General features: G+C 45.3%; 1 protein-coding gene and 1 long non-coding RNA gene across 2 annotated transcripts in view; both read right to left on the minus strand.

The window, feature by feature from the left end:
• Positions 1-7,004: 7,004 nt before the first annotated feature.
• LOC136996371 (uncharacterized) overlaps positions 7,005-24,453 on the minus strand; it is a 179,523-nt gene continuing 162,074 nt past the window's right edge. The window contains exon 2 of the long non-coding RNA XR_010887554.1: positions 7,005-8,021. This is a non-coding gene — a long non-coding RNA (uncharacterized lncRNA). The remainder of the gene's footprint in view (positions 8,022-24,453) is intronic.
• Positions 18,468-19,373, minus strand: LOC136996382 (olfactory receptor 6J1-like; the record flags this gene model as incomplete). Its single annotated transcript, XM_067317306.1, has 1 exon — positions 18,468-19,373. A coding segment is annotated over exon 1 (906 nt), but the record flags the coding sequence as incomplete, so codon positions are not given.

Raw genomic sequence — 24,453 nt, forward strand, 5'->3', positions numbered from 1 at the left:
CAGTCCTGGGCAACATGTGCTAAGTGACCCTTCCTGAGCAGGAGGGTCGGACTAGATGATCTCCAGAGGTCCCTTCCAACCTCAACCATTCAGTGATTCTGTGAACTCTAGGATAAAAAGCAAAGATAAATCCATTTTCTCATCTCTCTTAGACTGACAGATATAGGCCTAAAAGAGAATGTGCCTCTTGTGAAAATAGGTAAAACTAGATGGTTGGATTCCAGCAATGCTTCCTTGCTTTCTGCATCGTAGAACTGCATGCTAATCTTTTGTGTCCCTGCAGAGCCTTGATAAAGTTACTGTGTAGGCACCAAGTGTGCATATGTCAGATTTTCTGCGTGTTTGTGACTGACCCTTCTTGTTTCTTGTCATTAGGAAAACTTGGATATGTACTCCCGAGGAGAAGTGATGATGAAATCGCTGACACTCAAGATGGCAGTGCAGGTTAGTTCTGGCTTTCAATTTTCTTTACTGTGTTCTGGCCAAAAGCCTCCTCTGAAACAGCTGAAATGAGTTGAACTACTAGAAGCCTTAGTGCTTACAAGCCATAGTCAGGGACTGCAGGGCCCTGCCGGTAAGCTCCGGACAGAGAGTCAGCAAACAAACCCAGTCCTTTTCCCAAATGCTTATAACCGAGCACAAGAGAAAAGGCAAGAGATGGCTGTCAAGAGGTGGGAATACAAGGAAATGCACAGTCCTACTCTGAATGATGAGCGCTGCTCTCGCTGCAGCAGTAGCCTGACAGTTTTCATGAGTTTTGAGCAGCCCAGCAAGAATTTTCAGGAGGCAAGGAAGACTGCCAGGTGCATATGCAAACCTTCTCCCAAGCGTGAAGGTGGCAGGTGAGAAGAGAACATGCTTCTGCATTTTTGTATTGAGGGGTTAGTCAGTGAGAGGTGCTGTCAGGGCCGGCTCAGAATTCAGAGCTGTTTTCTGGGCACTCAGTGGGAACTAATGTAGGAAGGAGGGTAATTCATGAAAGGCCTTAGCAACTCTGTTTGCTGTGAGAGAAGACACTTGAAGGGTTTCAGGAGAATGTGCTTTGTGATGAAGGGAATAAGTTCAGAAGATGACCTTTAGAGCAACTTTCTGAATGGATGTGAGTGGGTCAAGGCTGTATTTCAGGACAGAAGAGGATGTTGCAGTAGTTGAGCTGATCATGCCTTGAGGAAGAGGTGTAATTATGCAATACCTCGTGAAGGCAGTACCTCGCCCATGTTCTGCAGCCTGTGCAAGGCTTGAACAAGGGGAATAAAAACCTATAAAAAGGTTCAAGCCAGAACTTGTATGCATCATAATTATCATCCTGTATGCATCGTAATTAATTGAAGCTCTCTCAGGAGCTCCCTTCTTGACTTGTCCTGCTGTTTTTGGTAACAGCTGTGAATACCAAGTTCAGGGGAAATCAGGGGCAATAGATTCACAAATGCAGTTACTTTGCAAGGCTTTACAGTTACTTTGCAAGGCTCTGGCCTATCATATGCCAAAGTCAAGCTGCATATAAGTACCATGTGCTGCTTTTTTTTTTTTTTTTTTAACTTCCCAACAAAGATGGAATTTTGCTCTCCCAAGGAAGAACATGTAATGCAGTTTGAAATCAGATGCACGACAAATACATATAATGGGCTGGAAACGTCATAGATCTCACAGTACCTTCTGGGGTAGACTGCACTTGATTTTTGACTTAGTGTGACCTAATCTTGTTTTTGTTTTTGCCTTTGAAATGCTTGCAGATGGAAACATGCAGTCTACAGCAGCGATTCCCCATCCTCCGCTGATGATGATGAGCAACATTTTGCCCAGGAATCTACTGAAGAGGAGGAGCAACCGCCTGCCTGTGAAGCATTCTCCTCCCTGCTCTTGTACAGAGTCTAAATGGTGGCAATACTTAATGCGTTGGCATAATATGTAAGTTGTTGGCAGTGGTGGCTCTTAACTGGGCTCTCTACCATTGGACTTTTATAATTGATTCTTTAAGAGCAATTGGATTTCTTTGGAGAGGTTAGGCTAAACTCTAAATGTTTTAATGTAAAATTCTACTGCCCCTCTGCTTTACAGTAGGCTATTCAGAAAGAAACCCCCCCCAGCAGAAAATGTATAAATAGAGGCAAGGATGGGGTTTCTTTGCCTTCCTTTAACCTAGGACATGGGTTCTGTTGAATTTATCTTTAGGTAAACTGAGGCATCAATACCTTTGTGTGCTTGAAAAACTTCTGCCAATACTGAGCTTTTATAGTAGTAGTAAAAAGCCATTTCTTAAGAATTTTTAAAATGCAGAATATATGTAGATTCAAGGTGGAGGGAATTCCTTGCCATAGTTAAAGGCTTAGTGACTTGTGTGATCAAAGAAAAGTATACTCAAAAGGGGTCCTGGTTTAAAAAGGTGGTTTGGGGTTTTGTCATCTTTGAGTGTTTCCTGTACATGTGACCTTGATTAGTGTATAAGCAGGAGAGGGTTATCTGTTAGAAGTCAATTGTAATCTTTTGCTTGAAAGACCAGGTGTTTCCCTTTATGGGCACAATATCTGAAGATTTAAGAGTGAGCTGTATATATTCTCTATCATCAGCAAAACTCAATTCACAGCATGATGAAATAGAACTTTAAATTCTTCTCTTTCAATAAGGTTAAAAGTACTGCAAATAAGGAAACCCAAACCTTCAAGTGTTTTGCTGCTGTATTCTTTGACATTCTCTTCTAAACAGCAGTAGGTTAGCTTTGCTAGTTGGTATTTAAGTATTATCTGGAAATGCGGAATACCTTTTTCTTCCTGCCAGCTTTACCCTTTCTCCTCAGCTATTGCCGGCCAATTCTGGGAGACAAAATCCAATAACTTGCAACTTTTTAAGAAGGCATGAAAGGCTTTGCTATCAAGTCCTGCTTGTCTATCTGGAGATAGATCAGATCCATGGACTAGTAGACTGAGTTTAGTGAACTGTTAAAGATATGAAGTGGAAATGGGAGGAGGCAGATGGACTGTGGGGAAGCAGCAAAAGTTTGTGGAGAAGCTGCAAGGCTTTAGATAGCAGGACAGCATGAGTCGTGATATTTGATGATGTCATTTGAAGGAAGTGCAAGAAAGGCTTCAGGTAGAGCCTCAAAGATGTCAATGTTTGAGGTAGTGCTACTTGGGCTGAAGGGCTTTGAACTCTTTGAGGAGGCCTACGTTAATTGTTATATCCTAAATCCATTTTCTTCTCATCCTCTTTGGAAAGATAAGGTGGAACCTTTGCACCTTGGCTCCTGGACATCAGAGCGCGACATGGCTTCCCCCATCCTGAGGAAATGGAGGACTGTTTCCAGGGCCAGCAGTGACCCCTGACCTGGGGGCTTAGCCCTCAACTACTGGAGCCTTCTGTGAGAAAAGGGACCCGCTTTGATGCCAGAAACTCTTGACGTGCTGTAATTTCAGTATTCAGTTTTAGAAGGGATTTACCAACAGTATCCAAGTTAAGCACTTGCAAAGCCTTTGATGGTAAACGCATCCAGTTAGGGTTTGTGTTTCCATGTTCAGGAAGACATCATCAGCTGGAGAGTAACCTGTTTCATCTTTTAAACACCTTCCTTTAAGGCCAGCTCTCAGAAGCCTGGAAAGTGAAGGCTGTATTCCTCCTGAAGTCTGCTGATGGAAATGGAGGTAGTTGTCTTCCTAAAGGTGCTGAAACACAAGATGGGATTGAGCTTTGTAATTTTTCAAGCTTTGGCCTTCATGAAGCAAGAGCTGACACTGTAGTTAAGGTGTTGAAATGTTCAGTCGATTTCTCTGCTGAACAATGTAACAACTCTACTTTGCAGTGGCAGACTGTGGGAAGGTATGCTTTCAGTGAACACATCTTGGTTGCCTTTTACATTGCACTCATTGCATACACTGGACTCAGGATATAAATAGCCATCTCAAAGTCACCGGAATGATTCCCATAGGCAAACTTACAGATCTGTCTAATAAGCCTGTGTGTGTGAGAACGTGGGGAAGGCTGGGTCCAAGTGAATCTCTTGCCTCAGAAAACAGTTGAGACAGATGTTTCCAGTCTTGTTTTCTGCCTAAGCTAATTACAAGAGCTTCAGGTAGGGTGCCCTCATGATAACGGTATCCAGTTGCTTGGGAAAGCACAGCATTCAGGTGCTTCAAGGACACATAAATGAAAATGAAACTGGAAAAGGAAAATTAAATGCAACTTGAAAATGTACATATCCATCCATCTGAAGTTGCAAGCAAAAAACCTAGTGCATATGCTGGACTGTTCTATAATAATGTGGTAATGTAGCTTCCTGTGAGACTCCAACAGCCTCCCACCTTACGTGGACGTGTGGAACATAAATGATAGTTGGTGCTGTCCTCTGGGCTTCCTGTGTGCTGGTGAAAAGGAATTTTGTATGAGAATATTGAGCCATGTAGAATAGGCGGCTGTGTAACTCATAACTATGTATCTATGCAAACTAACACATGTAAACACATGAAGCAGGATGTAAAATGTCAACTGATGAAAACTGTATCAACCAGATAGTACCTAGAGACAAAGTGTCAGAACACACCTACCAAGACAAACCAATTACTTAATAATAGGGTATAATTTCTACTCTGATTAAATTACAGACCTAGCTACGCAGACAGAAATGGACCTTAATCTCTGCATGACTTCAGAGCTACTGAGATGTAAGGTGACTCCTAAGAAGCCTGACAGCTCAATTCATGTGGGGGTGTGCTTGAGAAAAGAAGACGAGCCCTTCAGCAAGGCGGATGAGCCTGGGTGCACTGCTGCACCCCTGGAACTGCCGAGTTTTCAGGTGAGGATGAGCTTGTGCCCAAGTCAGTCTGGAGCACGAGCAGCATGACATAGACAGAAAAGCTGAGGGCAGGCACTGTCCTGTTCACCTGGTTATGAATCGTAATTTCAAAGTTCATTTTCTAAGAGGTGACAACTTTCAGCTTTCAAGCTGTCTGAAGAGCTCCCCAGCTCACAGCCTGCTGTCTCATTTCCAGAGGCTCCTTCAGACCAGCTTACTTGCTTGGGAAGAGCACAAGCCATTGCCTGCAGGTGGTACCTCAAGCACATAAGCAGACAAGCCTCTACCTCATGAACAAAGTGGCAAGCATCCTTTCACAGGATGCATATCTCTGTGCGTCTGATCAGATGATCAACACTCATGCAGTTCTGGTCCCCAGGTGGAAAGCACTAGCAGTGTATGTGGGCACTCACTAGACATTATTGGTAGGTGACCACAGAGGGAGCCATCACATAACCCAAATGGAGATAATCCCTTTATGTGACAGATGAGCATCCAACCATGTAACAGGTCTTTCCATGCTTTCATGGCTCTCAAATGCTTCTGCTGAAGGTCCAGATGCTGTAATACAAGGATGCCAAGCAACAACAGATTTCCTGCCTAAAAGTAAAAAGGAGCAAAACAGCACTAGGTCTATTTGTGCTTTATCCTTCTCATTAAGAAAAAGAGACAGATGTAGAAATAGAAGTGTTCTGAGAGTGGAAATGCTTTTAGTGCCTACAATGCAGCATTACAGGCTGTGGGATTGGTTATGTTTGGTAAATGTACCCAGCTAAAGGAGATGTTGCGTTAATCGACAAGTGTATTATAACTGTTCCTCTTCAGTACAACAAAAGAAAAGAAACACGTTTCTTGCCGCAAATAAACTTTGGTTTCATTACACCATTATAAAAAAAAAAAGGCTAGAAAAAGTGCATGACCTGCAGTCAGGCTGATGCAGAGCCGTCTCCTGGGAGCTACAGAGTCTTACAAGACGATGAGAACCACAGTCTGAATCGCACTAAGACCGGCAGGAGTCCTTGCCGTGGAGAGAGGTTTATGAGCAGCATCCTCCAGCTCTCCCAGCTGCCAGCAACATCCTGACTTTTCATTTGGAGTGGAAAATATCATCATGCACAACATCCTTATTTGATGTCATTCAATCAGAAAGAAACGTGGATATTAAGGCAGAAATAACAGGAAGCACATTAAAACCAGGCCACCTCCTTACCATAAATTCCACCTACCTCACTTGAGTCAATTAATCCTATGAGATTAAAGAAGGAAAAAGATACCTGTGTGTATCTTTCTTCAGGGAATGTGGTGCTAAAACCCAGAGCTGACAGGCCCAGGGTATGAGCTGCAAGCTTTTCCCGAGCACGTATTCCTGCAAGCTCCAAGGGAGACTTTGCCGGTATCCTGGCTCTCCAGATATTTTGTACCCTGGCCTGTACTATGGTGGCTGGCAAGAAGCATTTCTAGAAGAATATTTATCAAGCAAGAATTTTAAAAATAAAGTGACCAAGGAAGACAAAAATGTTAACGGTCTTGTCTTTTCTTCCCCCTCGCCACCCCTTTTTGTTGTTGTTGTTAATACTCTCCATCCTCCAGCAAGGAATAAGCTGTTCGGTGATCAGGACGACTACCAAAGCCTGTTTCCTTGCTGGCTCATACTATACCTCCCCTAAGCAATGCTGCCGATCCCCACCATGTGTGCTGGTCCCCACCATGTTGGCTGGGCAAGTGATGGTTCTCCCATCACACATGGGCACTGGCCAGCCAAATGCACGCAGGGCAAGTGGTCAGTTAGCTGATATGGGGAAGAATTACAGCCTTTTCTCTCTCAGCACACACCTGACGGGTTCTCTTCACCACCCAGACACTAATTTTCATGATGCCAGGACTTCAAAAACATTGCGATCTCTACATTTGTCATGTTCAGCTGGAATTGGTCAACAGTTATCAGAAAAGGTGGGAAGGGAGAAAGGAGCAGAATAACATTTTTAGAAAAAGAAGGGCATTGAAACACAGGAGCTTCATCTAAAAAAATGCAGATTGGATGGGTGGAGTTACAGCATTACCATAAGTGCATGTAAGATACTTATTTTGTTCAGCCATTCCACTGGTTTCATCTTTCCTTGTGTGTTGATTACTAATCCAGTGTTATGGAAAATCAGGCTCGCCGGTCTCCATAACAGGGTCCGACCCTAGGTTCCTGCTGAGGCAGAAGTTCGAAGTCAGATTGAAGAAAAATAAAATTTAATGATACACGTGCGGTAATTACAGCTCGAGCTGGGTGCCTCCAAAGAGGGACCCCGAACAAAAAAAATCCCTAGGCAATTATACCCTTACAATCTAAATTCCCCACCCCTTAAGCGATAGTTTGGACCAATAGTAATAGTTAGGTCTGGGGTCTTCCCCTTCTTCACTGGGCCCCTCCATTGTCTCTAGGCAGGCTTCTGCTTATCTTCAAGGTTGGCTACTCCTGCTGTCAGTGTAACTTCTTTATCTCTCCAGCTTGAACTGGCTCTGGGGCCCCCTTTTACTTATATAAGTAAAAGTTCACAGCAAGTTCACAGCCTGAGGCCTAAGGCTTCAGCAAATTTAGCTACTAATGCTAAGCAAGTTATGCTAAGCAATTAATTCTAGACAGCTTCAGTTCAATATTCTCTAACAGTCCTCCCTTTGTTTTTATTAAGCATCCCTGCTAATATGTTAAGCAGAGTTCTCGAAGCCTTTCGAGGCGTACTATCACTCTCCATAATCTTCTATACAATATGGTTGTAAGCAATAGGCATAACATGGTCAAACTTAACATAACTATTACTGGGTGCAACATGTGATTATAGATCCCTGTTGCAATTGGTGACCATCCCAGAAGAGGCTCCCACCAATGATATTCTCCATTCTTCTTCACTCTTTCCAAGATGTGGTGTATCTCTTCTGTATCATGATGAACGGTGATTAGAGTTTTTTGTCCATTGTTTCAGATGCGTTTTAACAGTTGACACAGGTCATCATGTTGTAGTAGTTTCTGTACCAATGTAAGGTTCATTCCAATGGGGGGTAGGCAATAAATCTTGACTTAAGGTATAATTAGATTGTATTAATTGATAAGACACAACAGGAGCTGAATAATTAAAGTCACAGCCCATAACTTTAGAAAAATTACAAACACAAATATTTGAATGATTACTTGTGTCTACAGTAATGTTATCTACGAATATAAGATTACAGAGAGTTCTCATACAGACACATCCTTTTCCAATATATATAAGTACAGTTTCAGGGGTTTCATCAGGATGTATTTCAAAATGACAAACATTTTGTTCAGTATCAAGACAAATGTCTTGAGCTTTGACAGTGTTTATCTCACAAATAAATATATATATAATTTTAAGATTTTCAAACCATTTTTGCACGCCTAGAACATACTGGGTTAGCTGTTCATCGCCGTCCAACAGGCTGGTCTTAGCTGGGCTATAAGTTCCTGTAGCCAATTGATGCCCAAATAAGACTTCTGCTGAGGATAATCCTACCTGTTGTATAGGGGTTGTTCTAATTTCCCACAACACTAAGTTTAAGGCATTAGGCCATTTGAGACTTGCCTGTGTACATACCCGTGCTAACTTGTTTTTAATAGTTCTGTTCATTCTCTCAGTTTGTCCTCAAGACTGGGGATGATATGGTGTGTACAATTCTCTATGAATTCCTAGCATTTGATATAATTTCCCTAAAACTCCTGCTGAAAAGTGCAAACCCCTATCTGAATCTACAGTTTCTGGGACTCCAGACCTAGGGACAATTTCTTTTAACAAGGCTTTAATCACTGCAGCTGTATCTGCTTTGCAGGTAGGAAAGGCTTCCACCCATCTGCTTAGTTGATCAACTGTCACAAGGAGATGTTTAAATCCTTCCGCTGCTGGCATGTCAGCATAGTCAATTTGTAGATGCTGGAATGGAAAATAAGCCCATGGGAGGCCTCTTCTGTTAATCTTTGGATAAGTATCGTTAAATTTTTGGCAAGTTGGGCAGGTTGTTGTTATGCATTTTGCAACCACATGAACTCAGGAGCTGCCCAGGTTTGTAGAGTACATGAGGCGACAGTCAATGCTCCTCCATGTCCACGATCATGATATCACCTAACCATAGAAAGTAAATACCTTAAGGAAAGGAGGGGCTTACCCCTGATAGTCCAAATTCCTTTTTCGTCTTGAACCGCTTCACGCTTTTTCCAATTCTCTTTCTTCTTCTGTGGCATATACACAGTCATTGGGTGACCCAAAACTTCAGGTCATGCTTTTCTAATAAGGGCTGCTGTAGCTACTATGCTCTGATGCATCCTGGAGTGCCTTTGATTACCGCATCTAGTTGGGTGAAGTAATAGGCCACTGGCCTACGGTGAGGACCTAGTTTTTGACTGAATACTCCACTTGCTACTCCGTTGTTCATGAACAAATAATTCAAATGGCTTACTATAATCTGGTAGTCCTAGAGCCGGGGCTGAGACCAACACCCTTTTTACAGATGTAAAAGCCTTCTCTTTTTCTGGAGTCCAGGTCAAAGGCTCTGTCTCCTCCGTTTTTGTTGCCTGGACCAAAGGTTTGGTAAGCTCTCCCAACCCAGGAATCCATGGCTGACAAAATCCTACAGCTCCTAAAAAATCCCCTAATTTTTTTTTTTTTTTTTTTTAATAGGACGGGGTATATTGAGAATTGTCTTTACTTGTTCTGGATCAATTAATCTGTGTCTTTCCTTCAAGATAAGCCCCAAATATTTTACCTCTTGTTGACACAGCTGGAGTTTGGACGGAGATGCTCGATGCCCTTTCTCTGCAAGAGCGTTACATAGAGAAATAGTGTCTTTCAAACATGTCTCGTAATCTTTACTTGCTAATAACAAATCATCCACATATTGTATTAACACTGAATGTTCTAGAAGTTTGATATCTGCAAGATCATTTTTAAGTATACGTGGAAAAAAAAAATAGTCAGAGACCCAGTAAATCCCTGTAGTAGCTTAGTCCAGGTCAATTGTTGTCCCTTCCAAGTGAAGGCAAAAAGATCTTGGCTGTCCTCAGCTACTGGTATACTAAAAAAGGCTGCCGTTAAATCAATCACGGTAAAATAAGTTGCCCAGTGGGGTGTCTGTGGTAATATAGTTGATGGGTCAGGAACTACTGGATGTGGAGCGATTACATGTTGGTTTATAACTCTTAGGTCTTGTACAAACCGATACTCTGGATCGCCATTTAGAATCCTGCCTATTCTTTTTAACTGGCAGAATCGGGGTGTTGCATGGGGGTTCACAAACTCTAAGGATACCCAATTTTAGATAGTGATCAATTTGCTTTTGGATACTCTTCTCTGCTTCCTTTGGGATAGGGTATTGTTTAACCACGGGAGGTAATCCCCCCTTTGTTTTGATTGAGACTGGACTAGCTGATTTCAATAGTCCAACATCAATTCCTGAAGAGCTCCATAACTTTCCAGGAACTGATTCTAAACCTGTTGGAATTCGCAGATTACTTGACTCTGGTTCTAGTGTCTCAGCCAGAACACATGAGCCCATTATTATTAATTTCATCCCTTGCGGCTGTAAGCAAATCTGGGTATCCAGGGCTTGTAAGAGATCCCTCCCTAAAAGGCAAAAGGGTGAATCCATGGAAATTATGAAACGTCCCCACACTCCTTTTCCTCCAATAGTGAGCAACAAGGGCTTAGTCAATGTTCGTTCGCCTTTTCCCATTACTCCCTGTATTGTTATTTTACCTGATGACTTACATCCTTTAGGCTCAAAATTCAGAAGAGAAAGGGTAGCTCCAGTATCCACTAAGAAGGGAATTTCTTGACCTGCTATATATGCCATTACCTGCCCCCTGAAATCCAAATCTATATCCCATAAATTTACCCCAATTCCCACAGCGTTTTCTGGGTCTCCCATCTCCTGTCATTGTGGACTGGCTGGGAATTGCCTGGTGTCATTCCCAGTACTCGGCTGTCTCATGCCATCCCTTCTATTCCTAGGCATGCGGGGTCTCACTGGGCATTCCTGCTGCCAGTGCCCTTGTTCACCACAATAATGGCAATAATCATTAACTCTTAAGCGTACAATACGTTCGCTTTGGTTCCGCCTGTCTCCTCTGACCCTTGCTCGTCCCCTTCCTCTAGTTTCTTTAAACTCGTCTCTTAATACAGCCGCTAACACACTCACTTCCTCCTTCTTCTGTCGTCTCTTTTCTTTCACCTTCTCTTCATCTCGACCGTTATATACAAATGTGGCTAAGCGTACTATTTCATCCATAGACTTCCCTGGCCAGTCAGGAACATGTTTAGAAAAATACTTTTTAATGTCCAAGGCCGTTTGATCTACAAATGTAGAAGCTATTAGGGGCCTGTTAGCCTCGGCTTCTGGGTCTATCCCTCCTCCAAACATTCTGATTTGTTTAAATAGTCTGGAAAGGAAAGCTGAGGGGTGTTCCTCAGGTTGTTGCTGACACTCCCTTATTTTAGACCAATTCGCAGTCTTTTGTCTTGCTAACCGTATAGCTTCTTCTAAGCCTTGTCTGGCTAATTGCAACTGCCTGTAATCTGCCTCTACATTATAATTCCACCCGGGGTCCACAATTGGCCAGGCCGTTCGAGCAGCCACAACACCCCCCTCTTCTGCCCAATGACGGTTTGCATCCAGAATTGAGTGTTTTTCATCTGGAGTGAACACGGCTTCAAGGAGCATTTGTACATCCCCCCATGTAGGATCATACGCCCGCAGTATTCCTCTTACAATTTGTAACACTTTCTCTGGATCTTCCCTAAGCCTGGGAGTTTGTTGACCCCATACAACCAAATCTTGGGGCCCCCAGGGTCGGTAAATTCGCATTGTAGCTACCCGAGGTGCCCCGTCCGGACCTGGCGGGGGCACTCCTGGCACAGGAACGACATGCAAAGGGGCTTGAAAGGCAGAGGAGGAAGGCAAGGGGGGGTATAGAGAAGTTGAAGCAGAGGATAGCGCATAGGGTGGAGCAGTTTCCACAAGCATTTTAGCAGCTGCACTACTTTCAATACTCTGAGAAAAATTTCTTCTTTCTTTCCTAGGTGCCTCCTTTTGTCTAGCGAATGCCCAATTGTCCCATACATACCAATAATCCATTTGTCTGGGGAACCGATCCTCTAAATGGTGACGCAGGAAAGTTAACTCCTGATGATCAAAGGTTCCCTATGGCAGCCATCGTTCCGCCGGGTTACCATCCTTTGTCAGGAACGGCCAATCCTCCTGACATAGTTGGATCAACCTTTTTTTTTTTAGGTTCTTGGTACCATCAATCTTACTCCAGTTCTGCAAAATTTCAGCTAAGGGCGTCCCCTTTTCTATGCTGAATTTATTTCCCATATTGTGGCTTTTTTTTGTTTTTTTTTTCTTTTTTTCTTTTCCTCCCTGCAGCAGGTGTGATCACACTCTCTCTCTCACTCTCTCTTCTCTGGGAACCGCACTCACACCACCTGAGTCTTTGACTGCTAGGACTGCCGTCCCTTCGCAGTGGGCAGCTCTGTCAGCCGACAGGTGCCCCTTTCGGTTCCCAGGTCACACACACACACCAGTCACAGTACCGGTATCCACACTCACACTAGTCACAGTAACTCTAAGTTAGTCTTGCGCAAGGTGCGCCTTACGCTGATCAGGCTGCGCACTCCCCCCTTCTGGCCGGAGTGAGACGGGACTCGAACCCTCTCAAAACCTGGGAGTGGGACTCAAACCCACCCCAAAACCTGGGAGTGGGACTCGAACCCACCCCAAACCTGGGTGTGGGACTCGAACCCCCCCCAAAACCTGGGCGTGGGACTTGAACCCACCCCAAAACCTGGGCGTGGGACTCGAACCCACCCCAAAACCTGGTACGCCTTACAGTGATCAGCCCGCGTACCCCTTACAGTGCACTTTGTTACCAAACCAGAATTTAGAATTTAGGCAGGAATTTAAGACTCACCCTCTCAGTGCCTCCCGTTGCCAAAGATCCCAGGTGAACTCACCCGATGGTGCCAGATGATCGTTTGGAGACGAGAGGCCCCGACGGTGGTCGCCTAGGGTCCCACCTGGGTCGCCAAACTGTTATGGAAAATCAGGCTCACCGGCCTCCATAACAGGGTCCGACCCTAGGCTCCTGCTGAGGCAGAAGTTCAAAGTCAGATTGGAGAGAAATAAAATTTAATGATACACGTGCGGTAATTACAGTTCGAGCTGGGTGCCTCCAAAGAGGGACCCCGAACAAAGAAATCCCTGGGCAATTATACCCTTACAATCTAAATTCCCCACCCCTCAAGCGATAGTTTGGACCAATAGTAATGGTTAGGTCTGGGGTCTTCCCCTTCGTCACTGGGCCCCTCCATTGTCTCTAGGCAGGCTGCTGCTTATCTTCAAGGTTGGCTACTCCTGCTGTCCGTGCAACTTCTTTATCCCTCCAGCTTGAACCGGCTCTGGGGCCCCCTTTTACTTATCTGAGTAAAAGTTCACAGCAAGTTCACAGCCTGAGGCCTAAGGCTTCAGCAAATTTAGCTACTAATGCTAAGCAAGTTATGCTAAGCAATTAATTCTGGACAGCTTCAGTTCAATATTCTCTAACACTATGAGGCACTGAGAAACAAGTGACATCACAACCACAAACTGCACCCACATGACCAGCACTGGCCTATGAGGCACTGAGCCACAAGAGACCTCACAAACACAAACTCCACCCACATCACCAGCACTGGCCTATCAGGCACTGAGCCACAAGTGACATCACAAACACAACCTGCACCCACAGGACCAGCACTGGCCTATCAGGCACTGAGCCACAAGTGACATCACAAACACAAACTGCACCCACATGACCAGCACTGGCCTATCTGGCACTCAACAGAAGTCACCTCACAAATACAAAAAAGGAGCAATGGGGCTCCTAGTGGCTTAGCAGATACTGAGGCTGAATGACTCCACAAACACAAGCAGCAGCAATATGCAGCAAGCTGGAATGTCAGGTCCTCAGGCTCAAGTGACCTCACAGGCAGCCATGAAGCCAGATATCTGCTCCTGGCCTCTTTGCGACCGAAGCACAATTGACCTCAACAAGCACAAACAGCAGCAATGTCCATGCTGATCGCCAATCACATACCGATGCACAACTGACCACAAAAGCACCAACAGCAGCAATGGGCCTGCTCCCCCTTTATGAGGCATGCAGACACAAGAGACCTCACCAGCATCACCAACGCTACATGCATGCTGTTGGCCTACCAGATGCAGAGGCACAACTCACCTCACAAGCACAAATGGCATCGACCTGCCTGCTGCTGCCCTATCTGGGACTGAGTCACAAGGGAGCTGAAAAGTGCAAACCTTCACAGAGGAAAAGCTCACCTGGGCCACTCTCACGTCCCTTGATTACGCTGTGATCACTCCATACAGAACAGTCTTCTGCAAATGGCTTTCATCTCCTGGCAAGACTCTCTCCACATCATGCGACAGCTCCACTCTTCACCCTGGCAACAAATCACCCGTTTGGAATTAAATCTGGCGAGAGATGTCAAGGACAGCAAGAAGGGCTTCTTCAAATACATCAGTAGCAAGAGGAAGACTAGGGAAAATGTGGGCCCTTTGCTGAATGGGGTGGGTGCCCTGGTGACGAAGGATGCAGAGAAGGCAGAGTTACTGAATGCCTTCTTTGCTTCAGTCTTTACTGCTCAGGCCAGCCCTCAGGAACCCCAGACCCTGGAGGCAAGAGAGAAAGTCTGGAGGAAGGAAGACTTTCCCTTGTTCGAGGAGGAGTGGGTTAGAGACCATTTAAGCAAACTTGACACCACAAATCCATGGGCCCTGATGGGATGCACTCACGAGTGCTGAGGGAGCTGGCGGACATTATTGCTAAGCCACTCTCCATCATCTTTGAAAGGTCATGGAGAACAGGAGAGGTGCCTGAAGACTGGAAGAAAGCCAATGTCACCCCAGTCTTCAAAAAGGGCAAGAAGGAGGACCCAGGCAACTGCAGGCCAGTCAGCCTCACCTGCATCCCTGGAAAGGTGATGGAGCAGCTCATGCTGGAGGCCATCTCCAAGCATGTGGAGGACAAGAAGGTGATCAGGAGTAGTCAGCATGGCTTCACCAAAGGGAAATCCTGCCTAACCAATCGGATAGCCTTCTATGATGGAATGACTGGCTGGGTAGATGAGGGGAGAGCAGTGGATGTTGTCTCCCTTGACTTCAGCAAGGCTTTTGACACCGTCTCCCATAGCATCCTCATAGACAAGCTCAGGAAGTGTGGGCTGGATGAGTGGACAGTGAGGTGGATTGAGAACTGGCTGAATGGCAGAGCTCAGAGGGTTGTGATCAGTGGCACAGAGTCTAGTTGGAGGCCTGTAGCTAGCGGTGTCCCCCAGGGGTCAGTACTGAGTCCAGTCTTGTTCAACTTCTTCATCAATGACCTGGAGGAAGGGACAGAGTGCACCCTCAGCAAGTTTGCTGACGATACAAAACTGGGAGGAGTGGCGGATACGCCAGAGGGCTGTGCTGCCATTCAGAGAGACCTGGACAGGCTGGAGAGGTGGGCAGAGAGGAACCTCCTGAAGTTCAACAAAGGCAAGTGCAGGGTCCTGCACCTGGGGAGGAATAACCCCATGCAGCAGTACAGGTTGGGGGCTGACCTGCTGGAAAGCAGCTCTGCAGAGAAGGACCTGGGAGTGCTGGTGGACACCAAGTTAAGCATGAGGCAGCAATGTGCCCTTGTGGCCAAGAAGGCCAATGGTATCCTGGGGTGCATCAGGAAGAGTGTTGCCAGCAGGTTGAGGGAGGTGATTCTCCCCCTCTCTTCTCAAGCTTGTAGGGTGCATTATCAAAAGGTCATATGGAGTCCCTCCGTGAAAACAGTGACTTAGCAGAAGTCTGGTAGGGTGGCCTTTGCACACATAAGAGTTGAGCTGTCTTAGTTTGTGTTAATCACTTGGCCTCCCTTTATACCTGGGAACAGGAATAGGCAGCTGTAGAAAATTATTTATCTCACTTGAGCTGATTTATAATTTAGGATGAAACTAAAGAGGAATATCATCATATTTCTGTTAGAAGGAAGCAAAAATGTTTGAAAGTTTTGTGCGGAAAGAAGACCTACTCTGTTGGATGGCAGCATGGGCAGAGTCTTTTGGAAAGAAAGTAATGGAATGCAAATGATTTCTGGCCTACGTTCTCTCATGCAGATCTTAGAAACTTACTTTGGGCACTTACTTTCTCCTGTCACATTCATGGAGCATGTTACTGATGCCTTTACAGGAGTTGGCGACACAAGAGCTTCAGGGCCACCCTCTCGCTGGCTGGGGTGAATGCAACTTCTGTTGTCAGTACTTTCAGAAGGAACGTAACATTTTAGATCTAAGAAAGGCTTTGCAGTGGACTAGAATATTTCTGTGTTCATTTAGCAAAGTCCTCAAAGTCCACCTTTTTTTTTTTAATTTACTTATTTCATTTTCAATTCACCTATTAAAAAAAAATCCATTATTTATCCAGCTCAGTGATCAAGGAGGTGGATAGCTATTTAGGGGGCCTTTATCCACAGAAGAAAGTCTGTTATTTACTGTGCACATCCATCACAGGAAGCAGACCCTGGTCGTCAGGCCATGCTGCTCATATTGCTTAACTTTTGGGTCTCCTGGGTGTCTGCTGGCCCACGTAGTGTCCCTGCAGCCCAGAGACACAGGCATGTCGTTTTGTGTTTGCTTCCTCCATTCAAGGCACATGAAATCAAGTGAGGGCTGTTGATCACTGCTGACAAAAGGTGTGCTTTGTTTTGTTTTGTAGTGTGGCAGTGAGGATATGTGCTGCATGCCTTAGGGCATAAAATACAGTTTGACGTCTGCACAGAGCAGAGGAAGCAACACCCAGCACAGTCTTGTTTGTACCCCTTGCAAGGGGGAACTCTTGGAGTGACCTGTTCCTTCAATGGAAGAAGCAAATTCCTGAATGAACTGTCCCACCACTGCACCTGGACTTTTCCCTGGTGTGAATAAGGTGAACAGTCTGGAGGTCAGGCCATCAGAACAAAGCAAGCACCTAAGATATTGGTGTAGAGGCAGCAGTGGGCAAACAGTGAGGTTCTGTTATTTCTGTGCTGTAACCAGAGGTGTTGCGCTCCCACAGATAGTCAAACTGTAGCTTTCTATCCAGAAATATCAGAGCCATTAGTGCCAGAGTGACTTTGAGGGGGATTTTTCACAATAAGATGCCTAAGATAACTAAGTTAAAGTACTATCTGTGATTTCAAAGTCTCTTCACTGAAGATGTCTTGGTGGGATTCTTTGCCAGCTTAAAGGGGATGGGAGTCATCCAACTAACTACCTTCAAAATTTCCATGCTAGGCATTTAAGACTAAACTCATCCATCTTGTGTTTCTGTACTATTGCGAGTGAGTGATTTAAATAATAAAAATGTCTCTCAGATAGAATGATAATGTCATATTTTTATTTAAAATGGATAAACAAATACTGCTTTTGATTCTCATTCCAAAACAACATATTTGTCTTGCAAATCGTGAGTGAAAATGAATCCATGAAAATTATAAAATGGCAATACCATGACAAGGATTAGAGAAAAGGAATTTTTTGTTTGCTTTTGTCTGGTGAAGGGGTTGGAGAGAACTTAAGGTCTAGATCTAATCCTTGTGGCTGCAGAGGCTGCACCTCACTGATCTAAAGTCCCTCACTTGCACAAATTATAACACATTACCCAGCATGTGGTTCAGTGCATCTGGCATTTCCTATTAAACAGATGAGCCTCCTATGCTCAGTATACTTCCTCTGAAGTACTATGGACAACTAGCATAAGAGGAGATGATATAATCCTCTAGACTATCACAGGAGGGTGGGCAATGCCCTCAGCTTAGGGCATTTAAGTTACAAATGTTTATATGTGGACCAAACTATTCCACTGCGTGAGGCTGTACTATTAGCTGAAGTATTGGCTCTGACAGCATTGTGTCATAAGGACTGGGCATTTATTTCATTAAGCTTGATCTGTGGACAATTGCATTGTTACTCAACAATTAAATTACTGACCAATATTCTGGATTTAGTTGCAGCTTAAAAGAGAGCTGATGTTAGGTGGGTAATTTAGACTTTATTTTGTCTATGTTCTTGTCCTTACCAGGAGGTTAATGGGGAGAAGCAAGTGCCACTTAGCAGAGAAATAAAGCCATTGTTGTTCTCCTTTTTATTTGTTCCACCTGTTTCCTGTCTCTTTCTAAAGGCAAAAAGGCTCAACAAAGCTCTGTCACCAAAATAAACAGGCAAACCAGATTTTGTGACAAGGAGAAGCTGCATCCAAACTGGAGGAAGGTGAACTGTCTTGAGAATTTGGTGTGCCAAGGAAGGAGGAACTCCTCAGCTTGCTGCTTTCTGTCTCAGTTTCCACTCTTAGAAAACACCATCACCAGGGTATTCACCAGGGTTTGTAAAGTGCTTTCAGACCATTTGAAAGGCATCCCTATCTGAGGATTAGGTCTTATCATGGTGATATGTTTCAGGAGAGAAACTGGTGTGATTTCATGAAACTCCACACTGCTAAGAAAGAAAGGTGTAATTTCAGCAAATGAATCCTAATCATTTGTTCCATCCCCCCTCTGTTTTCCTTCCACATACAAAATCTCTCCTCAGAAGGAAAAACATTTTCTGGAGATTATCACACTTCTCTTCAAGCCCACCTTGAGAGCTTTCTTCATCTGCTCGTTCCTCAGGCTGAAAATAAAGGGGCTCATCAGAGGAGTTATCATTGTGTTGATCAGGGCCACCATTTTGTAATAGGAAGTGTGGTGACTTGAAGGCAGCACATACTGGAAGATGCAGCTACCATAGCCCAAGATGACAATGGTGAAGTGAGAGGAGCATGTAGAAAATGCCTTGTTCCTCGATGAAGCTGAGGGCAACCTAAGGATGGTGTTAATGATGTATAGGTAGGACATTGCTGTCATGACCAGTGAGCCGAAGATGATGATGGAAGCAGTCATGAAACTTATCAGTTCCACAGTCTGTGTTTCTGCACAGGACAACTTGATCAAAAGCATGCTGTCACAGAAGAAGTGGTCAATATGATTGGCATTGCAGAAGGGCAGCCTGACAACTAGGACAGTGGGGACAATGGTGGACAGGAAGCCTGCAGTCCATGATCCCAACAGGAGCTGAACACAAAGCTGGCTGTTCATGAGCATGGGGTACTGAAGAGGGTAGCATATGGCCACATAACGGTCGTAGGACATGACAGCCAGAAGAACAAACTCAATGTTGCCCAAGAAGAAGTAGAAGTAGCACTGAGTTAAACAAGCTGGGTAGGAGATGGCTTTGTTGCCCATCAACAGGCTTGCTACTGTTTTGGGTATGATGCATGTAGTGATGAAGATCTCCAAAGAGGAGAGGTTGCAGAGGAAAAAGTACATAGGTCTGTGGAGGTCTCGGTCAGAAAGAACGAGGGCAATGATCAGCAGGTTTCCAACTAAGATCACCAGGTAGGAAGCCAGGAAAGTGATTGCTACTAGGTACTCCTGATGGTGGAGGGAGGGGAAGCCCAAGAGAAGGAACTCTGTGACAGTCGTATGGTTCAACATATCTGCAACTGAGCTGCGGTGAGTAAGAGAAGATGGTGAGTGGAGGAAACGATTCCTTGTAAGGTTAGAGGAAGTGGAGACAGGTAGAGAAATGTAGAAGTATAATAGAAGAGATACATGGGGACACTCACAAAAAGTCTGTAAGGAAAACAGAGAAGATAGGAGAGGCATGGAGAAACACCATATAGTAAGGAGACACCATTTCAAACAATAACAACAAACTTAGTTTCTACGTTAGAGTAGGAATTCATTATTAACAACATGTAAGTTTTTGCATTTGAGCTCCTTACTCAAGTGTCCTTTTATAGCCAATGGAGAAAAAAATAGACATTTCTCAGTCATTCTTTCTCTAGTCTATCTTAAATCTGTATTTTCGGATGAGATAAAATGCATCCTGGAGAAAGATAAAACATCTCTTCAAAGTGACATTAACTTTTTGTTTGGGTAAGGAATGGAGAGAAAGCAGAAAGAGGATGGTGATAAAGGAGGAGGCCACTGGGAAATAAAGGTAATAGGAGGGACAAAGCCAAAAAGAGGGAAGACAAATATTCTATGATTAAAACTGTGGTCTTTCCCTCCAAGCTTGAACTATTCCCTATAGAGCAGAAATCTTTACAAAGAGACTCTTCTTCAGTTGCAGCAATCTTTCTTGCTGAGAAATGGTTTTGATAAAACATGCTGGCCATCAGAAGGAAAAATAAAAAAGTAATACAAGTAATACAAAGGAGAGAGAAAGAAAAAAAAGAAAATCCTAGGAGATAAAAAGATAAGTAGGGGATTTCATCAGTTGGGGATAAAAAAAAATAAGCGCCCTATCTTGTAAAACAAATAAATAACAAACAGAAACCCAAAAGACTTTTTTTTTTTTCTGTGAACACTGGAAAAAATGAAGCTTGGTTTGATGTGGAGTCGGTCCTGAATTCATTACCCGAGCTCTTGAAGATGTTGAATTCTCTATGCAGTCCTCTCAGGACAGTCTACCCCTATGTAGACCATTTCCTTTCCATCCTGCCGCTTTTGCTCACAGAACTTGTATAAGCCCAAAAGAGAGAACAGTACTACTCTGTGCTGCTTAGCTGGACCTGGCCAACAAGCTAAAGCAGAAGAAGGGGCAGAGACCCAGGCACATAGACGCAGACTGATCAGCAAGGTCTCATTGCCTGAGAAATATCACAGGCAAAGGGGGACAGTCACAGGCAGGCAGGCAGGCAGGCAGTCTAGGAACTCAACAACAACAACAATAAGAATCAAAGAAAAATGAGGTGAAATGCAGCAAAGCAGTTACTTACATTAATCTATGTGCAGGAAACACTGTCAAGGGGAAACAGAAGGCCAGCAGAATTTCTGCAGACCATCATCTCCTTCCCTCTCCTCCCACAACCTTGAGAGAACAATCTGGCATGTCTCATTTCAAGGTTCTTGCAGAGCCTCTTTGAGTCAGCTGCTAATGCCGTTTGTTCTGATGCACTGGGCTGCCAGACAGAAGTAAGCTCTGATTTTTTTTTTCCTTTCAAGTAAAACCACCCAAAGCCCTTTGGTATTCCCTGAAGAATCACGGTCCCCTGTGCTTTCCTGAGATGCTCCTCAGCAGAGTCGGTCTGAGAGGGTGACAGGACATTAATTAAAATGATAGCTGGTACCCAGGTGACCTAATCCCTGCAGAAATGTAGATCCATTTTGTGAGGCAGCCTAAGAGAGAGAAACAGCAAATCTTTAAAAGTGCTATCAAGAAATGTAATCTGTGAAAGCAGTTTCTGTGGAGCTACTGTCACACTCCCTGCCTTATCTTTCTAATGTTGGACATCGAAAGGATAGATTTTAAATGTTCAAGAGGTAGACACCTTAGGTTGCCTTAGGTTAGTCAGTGGAGTTTAGGACATGATTCAACTTTTCACAAAATGGATTTCTAAAGGAGAGGAGAGGAACAGATTCCTCCTCTCTAAGGGCAGAGGGAGGCTTGAGTGACAGACTGACATGTAGGCATCTTCATTGCAGACCTCTGGGAGCTCTTCAGGGGTGAGACATTGGTTCCTAAGGGCCACCTGACTATCTTCTACCCCTCCAAAAGGAAGTGTGAACCTGAGGGTTCAGAGTTATAACTGCCAACATAATGCAGACCTCTCTTACCATCTTAATGCATCTAGGTTAGGACTAGGCACCTCTGAATTGTTCACCTGAAGTTCAGTGAGAGCAATCTCATCCGTGGTGACACTGAGCAAGGCTTTCCCTTCCCCTGAGTACAGGCAGGCTCTTAGTCCACCTCCTTTGTACTCAGTGTGGACAGCCCCAGCAGAGCACAAGCCTCTGCCCATAGGCTTGTTACTGAACTCCAGTGTTCCCAGGGGACTATTTGACCCTGTTTCTCTTTAAGCTGGGCTCTAGATCTCTTCTTGTTTCAACCCATTTCTTCATTTTCCAATACATCCAGGGGGTGCAGAGGAGTGGCTGGAGTAGCCCAGTGTCCCCTCAATTTCCTCACCAGTCTTTCAGGAAGCATGTACCCATGTCATTGTGTTTCCAGCTGATGTATCACCTCGTGTAGGGTTGATGCACAGAGACATTTGGCCAGTCTTCCTGCATCTTGGGATCCATTTTGACCACAGCACTTTGCTTGCAAAGGGTTTGCGTGAAGGAATTCTGAAGAATGTGTGCTATGAGTAATTGTCCTTATGAAATATATCCACCTGTCTCTAGTGAGTGTGGTCATGTACACCAGTCAGGGTGGCATTTTATCCACACTCAGCATCCTTCTATAATTGCAAGGTTGAACAGAGAGCAGCTGTTCCTGGTGGGGGTCTCTGCTGGGCCAGTCTCCAACCACACCTGGAGTAATGCTCCAGATGTGACCCCAGCTATGGGTGCATTTGGCACCATCACAGCCATCCCCTGGGGTCAGGGCTGGTGCTGCTGGGTGGGGGGAAGCACCACCCACTGCAGCTCGCAGCTCTGGGTGCGCAGGGGTGCACACAAGTGGTGCTGGGACCCCTCCTTCCCCATGGGACCAAACCAGCAGGGACAAGGGGTCCAAAGGGCACTGGGGAACCTGATGGGGAGACAGAAAGAGTGGAGGAGGCTTGGGAGAGCTGTTCCTGGGCAGAAGTGGGTGAGGAGCAGGAGGAGGGCCCGTGACACCCAAGGAAGTGACCAAGAGTTGGAGCTCAGTACTGAACTGATCAGCTAGGGTTTTCTTCATTTTGTTCACTGCCTGTAGAGCAAGTGTGAAGCTTTCATCATTGAGGCAACTGCTGTCCTTGTGCTTCAAATGATTTCTGTGCCTCTTAGCTTTGAGCATGAATCGTCTTTCAAGCAGAAGCTGGAAGCTTGACTTCCTGCTGCTCTGTGTACCTGGAGGCTGGCTCCAAGGTCTTCCAGGCCATGTGTCTCTGCAGCAGGGGCTGGGGCTTGACCCAGAGAAAGTCATGGCATCTCCCTGGTCCCCCTTGGGAGAAGGAAACTGCAGAGACACTGGCCTGCCAAGAGGACTTTGCTGTCCAACCAGAAGACCATTTCCTGGAGGAGGATAACCGTATCAGGAGCTTACAAAGCTCTGTCCCATGCCCTTGAGTTCAGGAGTGCACCCTCAGCAAGTTTGCTGATGATACAGCACTGGGAGGAGTGGCTGATACACCAGATGGTTGCCCTGCCATTCAGAGTGATCTTGACAGGCTGGAGAAAAGGACAGAGAGGAACCTCATGGAGTTCAGGAAAGGAAAATGCTAAGTCCTTCACCTGGGGAAGAATGACCCCATGCACCAGCACAGGCTGGGTGCCCCCCAGCTGGAGAGCAGCTCTGCAGAGAAGGACCTGGGGGTCCTGGTGAACACCAAGTTGACCGTGAGCCAGCAATGTGCCCTTGCAGCAAAAGCCAATGGTATCCTGGGCTACCTTAGGAAGAGCATTGCCAGCCGGTCGAGGGAGGTGATCCTCCCCCTCTACTCAGCACTGCTGAGACCACTTCTGGACTGGTGTGTCTAGTTCTGGGCTCCCCAGTACAGGAGACACGTGGACATATTGGAGCAAGTCCAGCAAAGGGCCACAAAGGTGATTAAGGGACTGGAGCATGTCTCTCATGTGGAGAGTCTGCGAGACTTGGAATTGTTTAGCCTGGAGAAGAAAAGGCTCAGAAAAGGCTCTTATCAAGGTTTATAAGCATCTGACGGGAGGGACTAAAGAAGGTGGAGCCAGAATCTTCTCTGTGCTGCCCTTGGCAGGACGAGAGACCCTTGGAAGGAGGCGCTCCATTCCCAGAGGGTACACCTCTGAGATACTGTGGTCTGAAGGCAACCTGCGCAGGAGCAGGGACACCCTGCATGAGTCAAGAACTGTGGTCCGAGAGCATTTGCTCCATGACACGTTGCTCACCAAAGTGAGGCTGAACAGCCTGTAGCTCCCTGGTTTGTCCTTGTGGCCTTTTCTGAGGATGGGCACAACAGCTCTTTTTCAGCTCACTGGGACCTCCCCTCATCTCCACAACCTTTCAGAAATGATAGAGAGCAGCCTTGCTACGACAGCAGCCAGCTTTCTCAATGCCCTCTGATGCCACCCATCCAGTCCCTTAGACTTGTATGGGTTGAGTTCTTGCAAGTAATCCCTCGCTCAGACCTCATCCACTGCTGGTCACTTTTCCCCTCTGGAGTTCTGTCTCTAGGTGCTACGACCCAGGAGACCTTCTTGGTGAAGACTGAAGCCAAGAATGCATTGAGTTCCTCAGACCTATCTACATCTGCTACTACTAGATTCCCTGCCCCATTCAGCAGTGAGCCCACATTTTCCTTTGCATTCTTTTACTGCAGCTGAAGCAGTAGCAGCTCTTCTACATGCTCTTGACATCCCTGCAAGTGTCAATCCCACAGGAGCTTTGGCTTCCCTAACACCATCCCTACTTCACTGGACAATATTTCTGAATTCCTCCTTTGCAGTTTCTCCCTCCTTCCCATTCCCATATGCTGCCTTATTGCACTGGAGCTCAGGCATGAGTTCCCTCTTCAGCCAAGCTGGTCTCCTGAGATGTCTACTAGTTTAACTGAGTATCAGGATGGACCATTCTTGTGCTTGGTGGATGCTGTCCTAAAAGACCTGC

The sequence above is a fragment of the Apteryx mantelli genome, unplaced genomic scaffold, assembly GCF_036417845.1.
Source record: "Apteryx mantelli isolate bAptMan1 unplaced genomic scaffold, bAptMan1.hap1 HAP1_SCAFFOLD_34, whole genome shotgun sequence".
Lineage (NCBI taxonomy): Eukaryota > Metazoa > Chordata > Aves > Apterygiformes > Apterygidae > Apteryx > Apteryx mantelli.